Source organism: Melanotaenia boesemani, chromosome 2, assembly GCF_017639745.1.
Source record: "Melanotaenia boesemani isolate fMelBoe1 chromosome 2, fMelBoe1.pri, whole genome shotgun sequence".
Taxonomy (NCBI): domain Eukaryota; kingdom Metazoa; phylum Chordata; class Actinopteri; order Atheriniformes; family Melanotaeniidae; genus Melanotaenia; species Melanotaenia boesemani.
In genome coordinates this window covers 33,578,050-33,592,541 of record NC_055683.1, presented here as the reverse complement: position 1 = coordinate 33,592,541, position 14,492 = coordinate 33,578,050, and the positions used below count along the sequence as shown (strand labels likewise).

Genomic DNA, 14,492 nt, shown 5'->3' with positions numbered 1-14,492 from the left:
TACTCGTGGTCGGGCACGCACACGTACAGGAACCTCCCTTCCACATAGGAGAACTACAGTTGACTAATATTTTGCCTAAGCTTTTAACTGTCACAGCAAATGAAAAAATCAATGAAACCTATTTCTGCAGACATTACAAGTTACTAAAAACACATTCATTGGATATTTCTTAAATAGAATAACGATAAAATGTAATTTCTTTACTTAAGAATATTTAAGGGGAGTGGTGCACTAGATGGCGCGCAAACGCCACGAAACAATAATAAACCAAAACAAAATGTTTCCATGACTTCAGATCACTGGTTAACTCACTCGTTTATCTTCTAGATACTTTCTCCAGTATTGAAGGAATAACTGGGGCTGCAATATTGTTGAGCTTGGGAGAAACCATAACAGTGGCCTCTTTAATTGTGTCAAAAGTGAGGACTTTAGTGTTAGTGTTGTTTCCCATAAAAAATGTGGTCTGATAAGTCAGTTGTGTAATAAAAAATGTTTCTAAATAAATCATGTGGTCCTGATCCAATCACAGCAGAATATTTAAAGTTTGGTATTAACAGAATGTTAATATTGCTTGCTTTATGATTTTCAGGAACGATAATGCTTGCCACGTGCCCAGCTCTATGTTGTCTGTCCTACTGGTACCCACAATTAAAGATAAAACACCCAGTATTGAGATATCCAGTATTGAAAATAGACCCATTCCTTTAGCTAGTGTGTTATCTAAGATGCTAGAAACAATATTTTTAGATAGATTTAGGGAGTGAATGCACACCACTGATGAGCAGTTCGGTTTTAAAAATAAGCATGGCCCAGAGGCTTGATGCCTTCAAAGCCTTTGACCATATCAGTCATGGCAAACTGCAAAATAACAACTATGTGGGTTTGCTCTATATCTTATTTGGGCTCCTTATTTTTCAAGTTTGGGTGAGTGGCATTCTGTCACCTGTGGTCTTTAATTTATATATGGACACTCTTTCACAAAGACTTGAAAACTGTAAAACTGGCTGTGTGGTGGAAGAGAGGCTTATTAGCACTTTTTTGTATGCTGATGTTTTCTTATTCTCCTGGCCTGCAGCAACTCCTCAGAATCTGTTAAGATTATGGTTAGCAATTTGATATAAGGTGTAACACTAAAAATCAGTTGTTACAATTGTGGGGACAAAATGGGCATTCCCTTCTTTTATTCTGGTCGAAGATTAATAAAATGTTATGGGTAAAGTGGAATATCTACGTCATGTCATTAGGAATGAACTTTGTAATGATGAAGGTATTCAGAGACAGTATTGCAAATTGTATGCACAGGCAAATATGCTGGCATTCAAATTTATGATGTGCTTTTATAATGTCAAAATTGCTTAGTTATACATACCTCTGTACTTTACCCACTTAGGATGCAGTTACAGTAAAACCAAATTTGATAAGCTGCAAGGTGCAGTGAATGATGCACTTTGAATCCTACTGAAGGTCCCCCGATGGACGAGTACCAGTCAGTTGTTTGTGCAGAATGCTGTATCCACCTTACATGCTGTTTTACAAATTTTATATATAAATGTCTTATGAACTTGGATGATTCCAAACAAATATATTGTTATGATTGTACCAATAACAAAGGAGAACAGTGTACAATATAACTCTGAACTCTGGAGGCACTGGAGAAAGTGCTTGTTTGAATTGTTGATGTAATGTAGGGTTCTGTATTGCCTGTTTTTTTGGGGGGGGGGGTCTTATTTTTTACTTCTGATATGGAACAAATTGTGAGTCTGACATACAGATAGAAGTTAACTGAATTTCTTCAGTCTTAGCCATACTAGGCTACAACTTGTCTTTTCATGCCTTGACCTACGCCTAACTTCACCAGGTTTTCATCTTAGAATTTCATGATTTCATGAAGAACCAGAATCAGAACATTTTATTGTCATTCAGTCAAAAAATATCTCAGATGCATTTAGAGAAAAATATTCTGTACATAAAGCTCGCAAAAAACCTCACAATAGAAACTGGAACCACGTTAAAAAAATATAATAATGAAATATGATTAGCAGTATGGTTACAGACAATGGATGAAAGGGCAGCTGTGGATACACAGTAAAAAAAAAGAATAAGCTAAGAGATGTATTGAACTAAATAAACACACATATACTTAAAAACATATATATTTATATATAAAGCAGGCCTATGGCAGGTTTATTAAAGAAGAAACATTTGATTTTGTTAAATATATGGGTCTTCATGAAAAATGTCCATTTTTGCTGTAATGTTATGTAATGGCGGTAATGGCTGCAGGCAGGAATGACCTCCTGTAACTCCTGTTACAGTGGACCTAAAGGTACCTCTCACTTGGCAGACTGTGTTGTGTCCTCACTGTGTTGTGCAGAGAGTGTGAAGAATTGTCCATTATATTAAGCAACTTGTGCAGCATTCTTCTCTGGAGAGTTAGCTCCAGGGGATTGAGCGTTGTCACCAGGACAAAAACAACCTTCTTTATTAGTTTGTTCAACAACAACAGAGGGCTGCATAGCAGATTCCACTTTCTACAGCAGACTTACTGAACATATGTGGACACTGATCCTAAAATCCACCATCATCTCCTGTTTTGTTCATGTTCATGATGAGGTCATTGTTTCCTCACCATCCCACAAAGTGATTGACCAGTTCCATGTACTCAGCTTAATGTTCACCACTGATGAATCCCGCAACTTTCCACTATCACAAACTGTGGTCTCTTATTTCATTGACAAGCACTGTAATACCTTCACCTTTACTTTTTCTGCTCACTTTCATGTCCTGAACTGCTTCTATAATGATGTAGCTCTATGATAGAAATCTATAAAAACATTTGAAGACTAAACAAGCACCAACTTTGTCTGGAAATCGTGTCATGTCTTCATTTACAGGCGTGCCTGTGTTGTGGTGTTCATAGAAAACCTCAGAAGTGGGGGAACACCCATGTCAAGTTTTTTCAAAAACAGGAACTCCCCTTAAACTTGTCTTATAAATGTTATCCAGCTGGCTTTTCAATGACAAGTTTCCACAAGACCATGGAAAGAGACTCAGCCCTTTGTACTGAAGGCATGGATTGTTACCATTGTCAACCAGACATAGATGCAAACAAACTGCGTGGTGGAAACGTAAAGTCACATAAATATTTAAGATTATTGTTGGGTTTCCAGGCAGTGCAAACTTAAGCTGAAGTTGATATGTTACACAATAAAACATGATCTATAAATAAGACTAGTTTTGTGAACAGTGGCTTCAGATGATGACCCTACAGCTGACCAGAAGGACACCAGAGATGTGGCAGACCCAGATCCCAGGCAGGAATACCATCACCTATTTAGTTTATGGAAGAACGTGTTGCAGAACAACAATAAGAAAAAGAATAGCAGAGTACATTACCATCTTTATTTAAAATTACAAGACAATTAATGAAATAAACATAATACATATAATAAATATTTATATTAATAACATATATTACAAACATATCAAAGTGCTTGTAAAATATTTTTATATTTGTCACAAACGTGCATAATAGAGCACTTATGAATGTTGATTGTTTAACATAGATGTTAAAATATCACATAGATTAACTGGTAATTTCATAAATGAGCTATAAACACTGGTACATTTCATTACATGTATTTTCAAATATACATTATTAAAGCACTAGTATATTTATATATTTGTAAAAAGTGTCACATTTTAAAAAACTAATTTTCAAAAGCACCTTTTCATAAATGCACCACTAGATCTGATAGTGCTTTCCCCCATTTTCACAACCAATATTTAACACTTTGCTATACAAAATACTGAATGCGGCAGACAGAACGGCACACATTGTTTCAGAAAGACATTAGGAATAAAGTGCTTAAGAATTTTAAATTCTTTAGTTGGTGGGATAAGATTTACATCTGGAGAGTTTGCAAGCAAAAGTTACTGCTGTGACCTCCAAGAAATGAGTTTAGTCCATGAAAGAAACCAGCAAGTTAATTATTTAATTCTTTTTAAGTAGGTGAATCATAACTTGTTTAATTAAACTGTGTCTGAATGTGTGTGTTTGCTATTTGAATGTTATTGCTTTCTCTTCAAGCTTACTTTGCCACACCAAACAAAAGGCAACTCGTTTACACTTTGGTATGTGGGAACCTACATGTCTATGTGAGCAGCATCTGATATGTGATCAAGAGTCTTTGGTCTTTTCTGAAGGGAATGTGCTGATCCATTTCTGTGTACGGGCTAGACACTGATTCCAGTCATATAGGGGACGATATTCAAAATATCTTTGGGCTTTGTCTGTGCTCACTGTGAACGTGGTGCTGGCTACAGCCAAGGTGTAACTGTTCAGTAGTGGTGTATAGTTGTACAGAGGGCTCAATATCCAGCGAAGGATGTCGTTAAACATGGCCAGGAACCACAGCACCAAGGCAGGCATGCGAGCCCTTCTGAAGTTGAATGCAGAGAGCAACGTCATATTGAAATCCTCGTAACTTTTGTAGGGTGACTCATCGTAGCAGAAGAAAGCTTCACCCCCGACTTTGTGAGGTCGCTCTCTCAGGGCTCGAGCTGCCAGCACATGCATCCAGGCCACGTTGCCTAGCAACACAAAAGATGAATGTTACACATACAAAAAGATTAACTTCTCCAAAACTGCAGCCTATTTGGGAATACTAGCCATAAAATGTATTTGAAAGCTTAAATATATACAATCTAAATATTAAGTGCATTTTTTTACCATTTCATTTTCTTTTTAATAATTATTTATGATTCTTCATTAAAACCAACAACAAACGTTTAATATTAGTTGTTAAAAGTTGCATTATTGTTGCATTATATACTATACTGCACAAGTTCACAGTTTCAATTAATTTGGAATGAAAAACTAAACAAATGTGAAAAAATATGTTTCACAAAAGTGGAAAAATAACTGATGAAAAGTTAATAGCCATTCACTGCATATTCCCAAATTTGGGGATATTCATCACTAACACATGAACATGAATCTGAAACCCCAGAATAAATAGTAAGTCAAGTATCAGTATTTCAGATTAGGTACAAAATTCGAGTAAAGGGACAGGTTCTTCACACCTCTGACCATTTTTACCTGATTCCATAATATATCAGCTGATGTTGCACCCACTAACAGAATACCTAAGGTTTGTCAAATGCAGATCTTTTCCACAGTAAGTTAAGTATCTGAATTGTATTATTTCATATCCACTTATTTATGTAATAAATAAGTGCTATAAATAAATTAAAATACTTAAAAATGTATTATTGATTATTACTTATTTGGTCATAAACAAAAAGCTGCTGCTATGAATTAAAAAATGTTGAGGCTGTCTACATGCTAGTGTTAAAACAACAAACAAATATAGAATATCCCTATTGGGTATCTTTTACATGACCCATCTCTTAATGTTACATGTTGCATCAGAGGTTTTTGTCTGTCTTTGTCGTCACTGTATGAACTTATAATAAAGGGAACTATATCAGTTGCAGAAATCTTCAAACTTCCTGTGAAATGTGAAGGAAGTGGCTTCTACATATGAAATAAGCTTCCGCTTTTAGCCTTGGTTAAAACATTAGTTACAGTCTTAAACTTAAGTTTAAGAGTTTTGTTTACTTTGTGTTAAAAAATAAAGCAAAGTATTTCTTAGACAAAAATAGAACTGAGGTTGGATTTTTGGGCTACAATAGGGGGAAAAAAACACTACTCTGTTTAATATGAGTAATTAAGACCCAACAAATGTTTTGGAGTTATACCTGCATAGACTCGCCCATGTTCAATGTGGTCTGGGATGCCCCCAATAATCAAGCCTCCCCTTTGAACACCCAGTTGGTAGAAGTCTTTGATCAGCTGATGTCCCTCGCCGTAGATCCCGGTCGGCCTCAGTGAGCAGGTGTATAAACACTTCCCTCCCTTTACCTGAACAAAATACAAAACCAACACATAAATTTAGATAGAAGGTTGTCAAAGATGCCAAAAACACACAAAAAACCCAAATGAGTCAAAGGGATGAGTTAACAAAACTATTGAAAACCACAGCAGCAACACCACAGCAACAAGGGAGGTGGTCTGGAATTCTGTGGTAAAGTTGCTTAAGAAACACCTCCCAAAATATTTTCTTTTCCTTCTTTTTTTTTTGTTTTGTTTTTTTTCTTTTGTTTCTTTTGTCCAGACTTGAGCACAACTAGTTTTAAGCTTTCACATTTCATCGCCCAGTCTTTAGGTTGCAAGGATTAAGTATCGTGTACTGTAGAATGCAGAAATAAGAAATACTAGCACAAATATTTTGAATAAAACTTATTTTCAATTCTGTTTCTGTGGCTTTAACATTGTAGTTTTAAGATGATTCAGATCATTTTACTTTCTTACTGCCACTGTAGTGTACTCAACACTTCAAATGTGACTTTCATAGATCTGCCTCAGTGGAATTTAGTTTTAAAACAGTACCACTCTTAAGACTGTAAAGGTGAAGAATGTGCACAAGAAAAAGAAGAAAGATTTACGTCTTTTCCTTGTTTGTTAAACAAATATTGTTAAATAAATCATACCTTGGTGCCATTAGCTTCAAGCACAATTTCCTCTGCTTTGGCTTTACTCTTGGGATAGGCCATCGTGTGTTTTACTAGGTAAGATGTGTCTTCATTGCCTCTGCAGAAGAAAAAAAAGTTAAAAATTCAGACCAAAAATCAAAACAGGCAGATAGCACTTTATTGACCTTCCACTTGCATGATAGGAATGTTTTAACAGGGCCAAATGGCAACAGCAGCTCAGACAGGATTTGCAAAGAAAGTCGTAATTACCAAGAAACAACAAGAGAACGAATCAATCTTCATGAAGCTTTTATTCTTTGTGTATTTCTTGTGGCTGATTTGGACAAAACCCCTTTCTTAGAGTATGACTTAATCTTCTGATCTCAACAGAGACACAATCACAAAAAAATGTTGTGAGGTGCAGCTGCAGAAATGTACGTGCAAACCCAAGCGCACAAGCACAGACACATACAATGATTAACATCTGGAACAGTGTCGGTGATTCCTGCTGGCCAACTGATGCTGGATGTTTTCCATTACAGCTCTTCTCTACTTCATAGAAGTATTCAGTCTTATATATATATATATATATTTCAGTATGTGAACCCTTTCACCTGTTGAGACTAATCTGTCACAGTTGACTCTCCATCCTATTGCATAGTAAATATCACAGATCGACCTTTTTAAATGAATCCACATTAACAATTGTCAATTAATGCAGATGTCATTTTTACTTCATTTTAATGGGTCGTAGTAGCTTGTAGCTTTTCATATCACAAGAAAAATAATAATGAAGAGAATGTCCGTGAATGTACTGAATGTTCTGATTCTTATCCACTGCAAAGTTTAAAGAGTGACGACAACAACATGCCCCAGCATATGGTCAACCATAAAACACTGTCATCAGGGACACGATAAGCCAGTCTCACAGAAACTTGCATGTTGACAGATAACTTTAATCTCACCATGGCCATGCTTTTTGAAAGCATTCTCCTTTTGTGCCTAATACCTTTCTGAGTTGTTTTGCATCCTTGCATCAAACTCTCACTTTTGTATTCTCAAATCTCTTTGCAGGATGAGCAAGACAGCCCCAGACATCAAAATTTAGAAACATTGTTCTTTTGTCCGTTAAAGTGCCAGAGTAACTTGTAGGTGTGTAACTAAAATAACACAGATGCACAATAGAGTCATGCAACAAATCTTTTTCATTCTGAAGTCTTGCTTTAGGTCAGATCTAGCACAGAGGAACAGGTCTATTTTTAATGAAAGCTTGTGAGAACTAGTAAAGTATGTTTGCACTGCAAACTACAGACTTGACATGCTTGTATAAACGCTCCATAACACATATCTGTCATTCCATCGTCTCATGCAAAACATTTAGAGGCATAAAACTGCGTCAGTGCCACGTCGAATTGATAAAAGAGTTAGCCTGGCTGCAGTTCCAGTTTACTCTCGTTTCAATCCCAGATTCAGTTTACCAAAACAAAACTCAAAAGCCCTTCCACAGTCCATATGTCCACTGGATACTATATGCAACAAACATTCGACTCCACCCAGTCTTATCTTTTCTGTACAGCTCTCATGTGTTCCATGATCGTGTATTAAAGAGAAAAAACAGCTTTCACAGTAAAGAAAACCCATGGAGTTAAAACATTTCTCACAACAGTAGTCTAAATCATATCAGTGTGGCTCCAATTAGGAGCATACTTTTAAAAAGGATCACTTGGAAAGCATAATCAAAACATCAAAGTAGGATTGTACATAGCACAGACAAGTAAAATTTTCTTTTTCTTTTTGAAGTTTCACCTCTTAAAATGGTCTCCGTTCATGTTAGGACCAATCACTTCCATACTGCTGGTGTAGACCAGGCACTCGATACCACACTCCACACAGGCATTGATCACGTTTTCTGTTCCTGAGGAGAGAACAAAAATGATATGTAAGCATATTTGATGTGGAAATATCTGAGTGTATTTTACAGGGAAACAAATGTGTTTCCTCAAAAAACAAATACATAATGCAGCGGAGTTTTTTTTACATGTCTTCGGGGCTTAGTAAACCTTACCTGAATGTACTTTTTATCTGGATTTAAGAGTTTAAAAAAATTGGAAAGAAACAGTATAAGATTCTAAAGGAGATGCTCATCTCAGAATTATAATTGGATCCACAAATACAGAACAAACATTTAATTAATTTAAATGGAAGCATGGCATACATATGTGTTTTGTTTAGTTGACAGGAAACTGTGCTCCATAAAAATCTGGCCTCCATTATCAACACTGGAACAGTACACTGGAAAGAAATGTGGTCGCTTGAAAGTGGAAGAACTGAGATTTCTTACTATGGTATTATTTAATTCTTTTTCCAGGTTTTTCTGATTTCCTCACAATAGGCCTGTTTTTATCATAACGTAACTTTGGAGGCATGGACATAGTTCAGTGTTGATGTTAATGTGATAAAAACCATTGCAAGAATGATCATTTGTGGTTCACATTTAAACTTGTGACCGAGGTTTTCTTTCGTGCGCAGCCACAGAGAAAAGCAGGATGATGCTATAATACTTGAGTTTCAAAAGGACATTAAGAATCCACAAGCATACAGAAAACTTGCAATAAAAATGAATTAAAAAATACAAACAAACAATGAGTGTAGAATAAGTAAAGGATTGAAGCACCTGCTAAAACTTAAGAATGTCACATATTAAACATTTATACTAAATAGCATGCTGATGGCTCTTAAGTAAAATATTTGGGGATGACCAAGTTGACTTCAGTTAATCTTAATGTGGTTACGAATATATAAAATGTTCTAATAATTAGCTACATGCTGAGAAATTTCATGAGATGTGGTGAAAACTTTGGCCTGCTAAAGAGTCTCCTATGTCAATATTTAATGTTATGTTCTCAACTCAAACACCTAGTTAGAAACCTAGCCCTAATCTATTATTTTGCCTTCAAGAATGCAGGAGGAGCCAACAGCAATCTGACAAAATAGTGAAGCTGATGAGAGAATCCTTTCAAAGCAGGACGTTTGAGAAAAAGAATATTAAATTCCTGTAATGTTTGTAATTCCTGCAGAACTGGGCAGGCACAACTGAACAAAAGTCCACAACTAAATAGAACATTTCAGACTCAAATTACTCCTTTGATTATTTACAAAGAATCTGATGACAAATAACTCAAATATAATGGTGTTTTATGAGGTCTGCTTTTTTTTCTTTTTTGGAGAAAAAATAATCAGTTGATTCACTTTGTAGACAATAAAGAATCTTTTGTCTATCTGCTGAATCACTGCAGCCTAAATGTCATCAGCAAAAACCCGAACAGCCAGTCACTTTTCTAAATCTGCAGTATTTTCTGGACATATATTTTCCACAAAGTATCGTCTGTGTGAATCTAAGCTTATTCTTTTGTGCCAAAGATCCCTATTGCTCAAGTAATATAAATGTATATTTTATGGGTGCTCCTTTGGTAAGTTTAACATTGGATTTTGCATTTTTACATAGCTGTTTAACAGACGCTTTTAGTAAGAAAACAAGATTCAAGTTTCAGAAAGAAAACCTGCCCTATGTGCTGAGAGTGATTTTCATGAGAGGTACATAATGATGAAGACAACGCATGAACCTGTTTAGTTGGATAGCTGGGGGCAGAACTCACATTCCCACAAACACAAACTGAAAGTATCAATGCCTTTTTTCCTCTTTTTTCTATTTGTTTCTATTTTTAAAATGTATTATTTAACTGAACTCTGTGACCATTTCAGTGGCTGAGATTTAGGTTATCTTTCATTGTTTATGTTTTCAACAATGACTCAGTGTTTGGTTACTCTGGAAACTTTGTTTCATTTCAATGTGATCAAAATCTTCTTGAGTCTCCAGTCACACAATTGATACACAAAACAAAACATAAAAAAACAAAACAAAAACAAAACAACGAAAACCACATTCATGCACACCTTACTACTATTTATGACTCAGTGACTTGTAAAAGTAGACTTATAGCGAAACAGTGTGTCACAGGTTTTAGCATGTAATCTGAGTAAGACTTCACATGACTACATTTGTTGTTACAGCAATAGAAACCATGAATACTTGTACTATTATTACCAGGTTTCTACAAGAGGCTGAGAACTTAACAGGTCTGTAAAGAGACTCTTTACAGATTCGGTTTAAATCTAAACTCCCTAATATTCTTACTAAATCAATAGTTGAGTTTCTGAAGCCGCAATAAGAGCATTTTGTATTTTTGATGGTTTATTTCTTTGACTGGAGACAGGCTGTGAACTGTAAAATCCACACTAACAGTAGATAGTGACTAAATAAAAAATGACCTTAGAAATATTAGCCCATAAATAAATAGTATCTTTCCCTATTTTTTAAGGAGTGACTACTGATGCCTGTCGCCATGGTTACTGTTATTAGTATTACTATTATTTATTAATTGATTTATATGGGGAAAGATGCATTGGCTCTGGAAGCCATGTAACAGTGTGATGAGCCAGATTTTAGTGATTCTCGGGAAAACTGTTAAACCATCTTTACCACTTCCTGATGTTTCCTGCTCAACTATTTTCCTTGTTATCATTCCCATCATCCCTTCCTTTGAGACACACCTGTAACGTTGACAGAGTAAATGAGGGTCTCCGGAACTTTGTGCCAAACATCCACCAAGCTGGCTGTATGAATAACGACATCTGCCCCACGGGTGGCTTCCAAAACACTGCTGTAATCCGTGATGTCTCCCTGAATGACAGAAACCTTTTTCCGCTCTGTGTGAAAAACAGGAAGATACAGAGTCAAAACCATTTATAGTTGTTTGTGATGACACATTCCCAAGAACTCAAGTGGTGCATAAGCAAAACAAGGAAAACAACCTTTGTTTATGATTAAGACATTGCAAACATTCCCTCTGGACAAACTTGCCTTGCCTCTATAACAACTACTTTGTGTTGGCAGATTCTCTGAATAACCCATCATTGTCATTTTGTACACTGCAGTAATGTAATCTATTTAAAATAATGAAAAAGAAAACATGACAAATTAAGCTACATTCATGCAAAAACTAATCTCGTTCAGTAAATTGCTGCACTGGTCTAAATGTGCTGGAAAAAATAAGGCTGCACCTTCTACAGAAAAAAAGTATCAAAACACAAGTAAAAAGACTGTTAAATGATTGCATGATGTATACAGCCATCACACGCACTTCCCTCACACTAGACATTCTGTAGACTTTTTAAGTTTGACAGTAATATTGAATCTTATCGTTTTCAAGGTCTTGAACTCTTAGTTTATCTCAACACTCATGCCATGTCCTTGAAATGTTGATAGAGCCATGCAGCTGACACAGAAAGGACAAAAGACTGGACTTTTGAACAGCAGATTAGAGATTCTGATATGACACTGTGACTCTTGGCGGTTGATTTCTCATTTCTAATACTAGGTATACATTGAAACTGCTTCCATTCTTTAAACCAAAGATGGAAACAACTGAATATCATTTTCTTTGTGCAGTGAGGCTTAGACTAGGCGCCATTGAGACTAAGCTCTCCCGTTGCTGTTAGCTGATCCCTCTGTAGACTTGACTCCACTGAAAACAATACATATCATGCTTCACTCCCATCTTATAATGAATGATGAAAGCTCAACAAAGAATTTTCCACAGCGCCACAAACTCATCATTTGTGGTTGGTGTCCCACTCAGTAATGAGGAAAAGACTTAGGTTGTTGTGTAATTTACACCATTTTATGCTACACTTCTAATTAAATTCCCTCTAACCAGGAAGAAAAACAAAACTTAACTTCTGATTGTAACTTGTGACTGAATTCCTGTGGTTTTCTGTAGGAAGTAAAAACTTAATAGGACGGAAACACTTTTATCACCACCTGTCACCACTGCCAGTGCAATAGCAGATACAGAAGCCTTTTCTAAGAATTTAAAGGTTATTACACTGACAGCAAATTATACAGGAAATTACAAAATACCTAACAAACTAATAAAGAAGGCTGGCTCTGAAGTAGTCTTGAGTACCTGGAGTTGATTGCATAAAGAAAAATGTTGCAGAAGCTGCTCAGCAGAATGGTCAACACTAAAGTAATTAAATAAAATGTGATCAGTAGCTGTTTCTTCGGCTCTACTGCAACAAAGAATGATACAAGTGGTCATTTCTGCCCACAGCAAGAACTCTACACAACAACTCACAATAATGACTACGGTAATAACTATCATTAATATGCCATGCTGTAAAATCAGTCTTCATTTTTAGGGACTGTTAAAGTATAATTCAGCTCAATTAAACATTTTTATTCCCATTCAGGAAAGGTTTGGGAGTAGTCTGTCCTGGATTCACTGGAACTGTCAACACTGCAGGTTGACCCTTTGACTAGAGTCTCCATCTGAGGGAAGTCAATGTTGTGGCATGATGTTGCTTTTTCCCTTGTGGTGACACAGAGCTAAGTTGAATAATTGTGAGAATCATTCTGTCTCATCTCGCTCAAAATACATCATATTTACGGAGTATATTAGAAGAATAAATAGAAGGCAGCTGACCTAAAGACAAGTTAGTCACTAGTAAAGATAAAATAAAAACGATTCATATATTTTCTGTCAATAAAACTCTGCAACCAAAATCCATTTAAAAACTTTGTTATTGTTATTATTATTATTATTATTAATAACAAGGGGTCATCAATCTTAAATGACAATGTGAGCTACCCAGAACTAAATTAAAAAGAAAGAAAATTATTTTTTTAGAGACTTTTACAAACAGTGATTCTACTCCAAAAATACGAACGTATTCAGCAGGGGCAAAGGAAGAAAAAACCTTCCCCACATACAACTTTAAACCACACATTTAAAACTGCAATTCAGTTCAGTAAACAATGATCGTACCAAAACAATTGTGACAAAGAAGCCTCTTTTTGCAGCTTACCTGTGTTGAATCCATTTAAATCTGAATTGATGTGTTTATCGAACACTCGGACCTCCGCCAGTTTCTCTTCCTTCTCTAACAAAAGCTTCAGCAGATGCTGTCCGAGAAAACCGCAACCACCGGTAATTAAATACACAAGACCTTGCTGGTTAGACATCGTTGTAACGACCGAAAAGGTTGAGTCAAAAACTTGAAACAAGCAGGCGAACGTTAGAGCCTGCGTGTTATATAGTCAACGTCATGACGTAGCAAATAGGGCGAGGTTGTCTCCAATGGCAACGCAGTAACAAAAATAGTCATGTATATATATATATATATATATATATATATATATATATATATATATATATATATATATATATATATATATATATATATATATATGACTATTTTATATATATATATATATATGTATATATAGATAGATAGATAGGTAGATAGATAGATAGATAGATAGATAGATAGATAGATAGATAGATAGATAGATAGATAGATAGATAGATAGATAGATAGATAAACATGCCTGTCTTTTAAAATTGTTTTATCAATTAATCTGCTCTCACAGATCTTAATAAGTTTATAAGTGGAATGCTCTGCCTCACCTCTCATCACTAAGATTAAACTCTACATTGGTCCAGATGAGCAGTACATCACAATTCAAAAGTTCACACTATATTAAAATAGATATAAACTATAGAATATACCTATCATTTAGGTCAATGCTTAAAACGTTTGGGTCTTATCAGAGAATGGTCCTTCTCAGGTAGTTACTTGAGAAGAACTGCCAAATGCTTACAATCCCATAGTTCATAAATGTACTGTTTGAAAAGGAGGTGAAAAAAAATAAAGTGAAACTATTACTAACTCAAAGATGTTCACTTTGTCTTTGTATCTTAATGATGTTTTTTTCTTCTTCTATTCAGACAGTAATAGGATGTTGTAACATAACTGACATGTTTGGCTGTCACCTGCAGTCTTCTTCAGAAACATCCGCTGACGTGTTGCTGATGTTTTATCAGCTGTTTTCC

The 14,492-nt window shown here is 35.5% G+C and overlaps 1 protein-coding gene across 1 annotated transcript; it reads right to left on the bottom strand.

The window, feature by feature from the left end:
* Positions 1-3,735: 3,735 nt before the first annotated feature.
* Positions 3,736-13,673, bottom strand: hsd3b7 (hydroxy-delta-5-steroid dehydrogenase, 3 beta- and steroid delta-isomerase). Its single transcript, XM_041969223.1, has 6 exons — positions 13,465-13,673; positions 11,149-11,304; positions 8,344-8,452; positions 6,556-6,655; positions 5,764-5,926; positions 3,736-4,593 (listed from the first exon to the last, which is right to left on the bottom strand). The coding sequence occupies exons 1-6, from the start codon at positions 13,619-13,621 to the stop codon at positions 4,181-4,183; spliced, it is 1,098 nt and encodes a 365-aa protein (XP_041825157.1). The 5' UTR covers positions 13,622-13,673; the 3' UTR covers positions 3,736-4,180.
* Between the last annotated feature and the right edge of the window lie 819 nt (positions 13,674-14,492).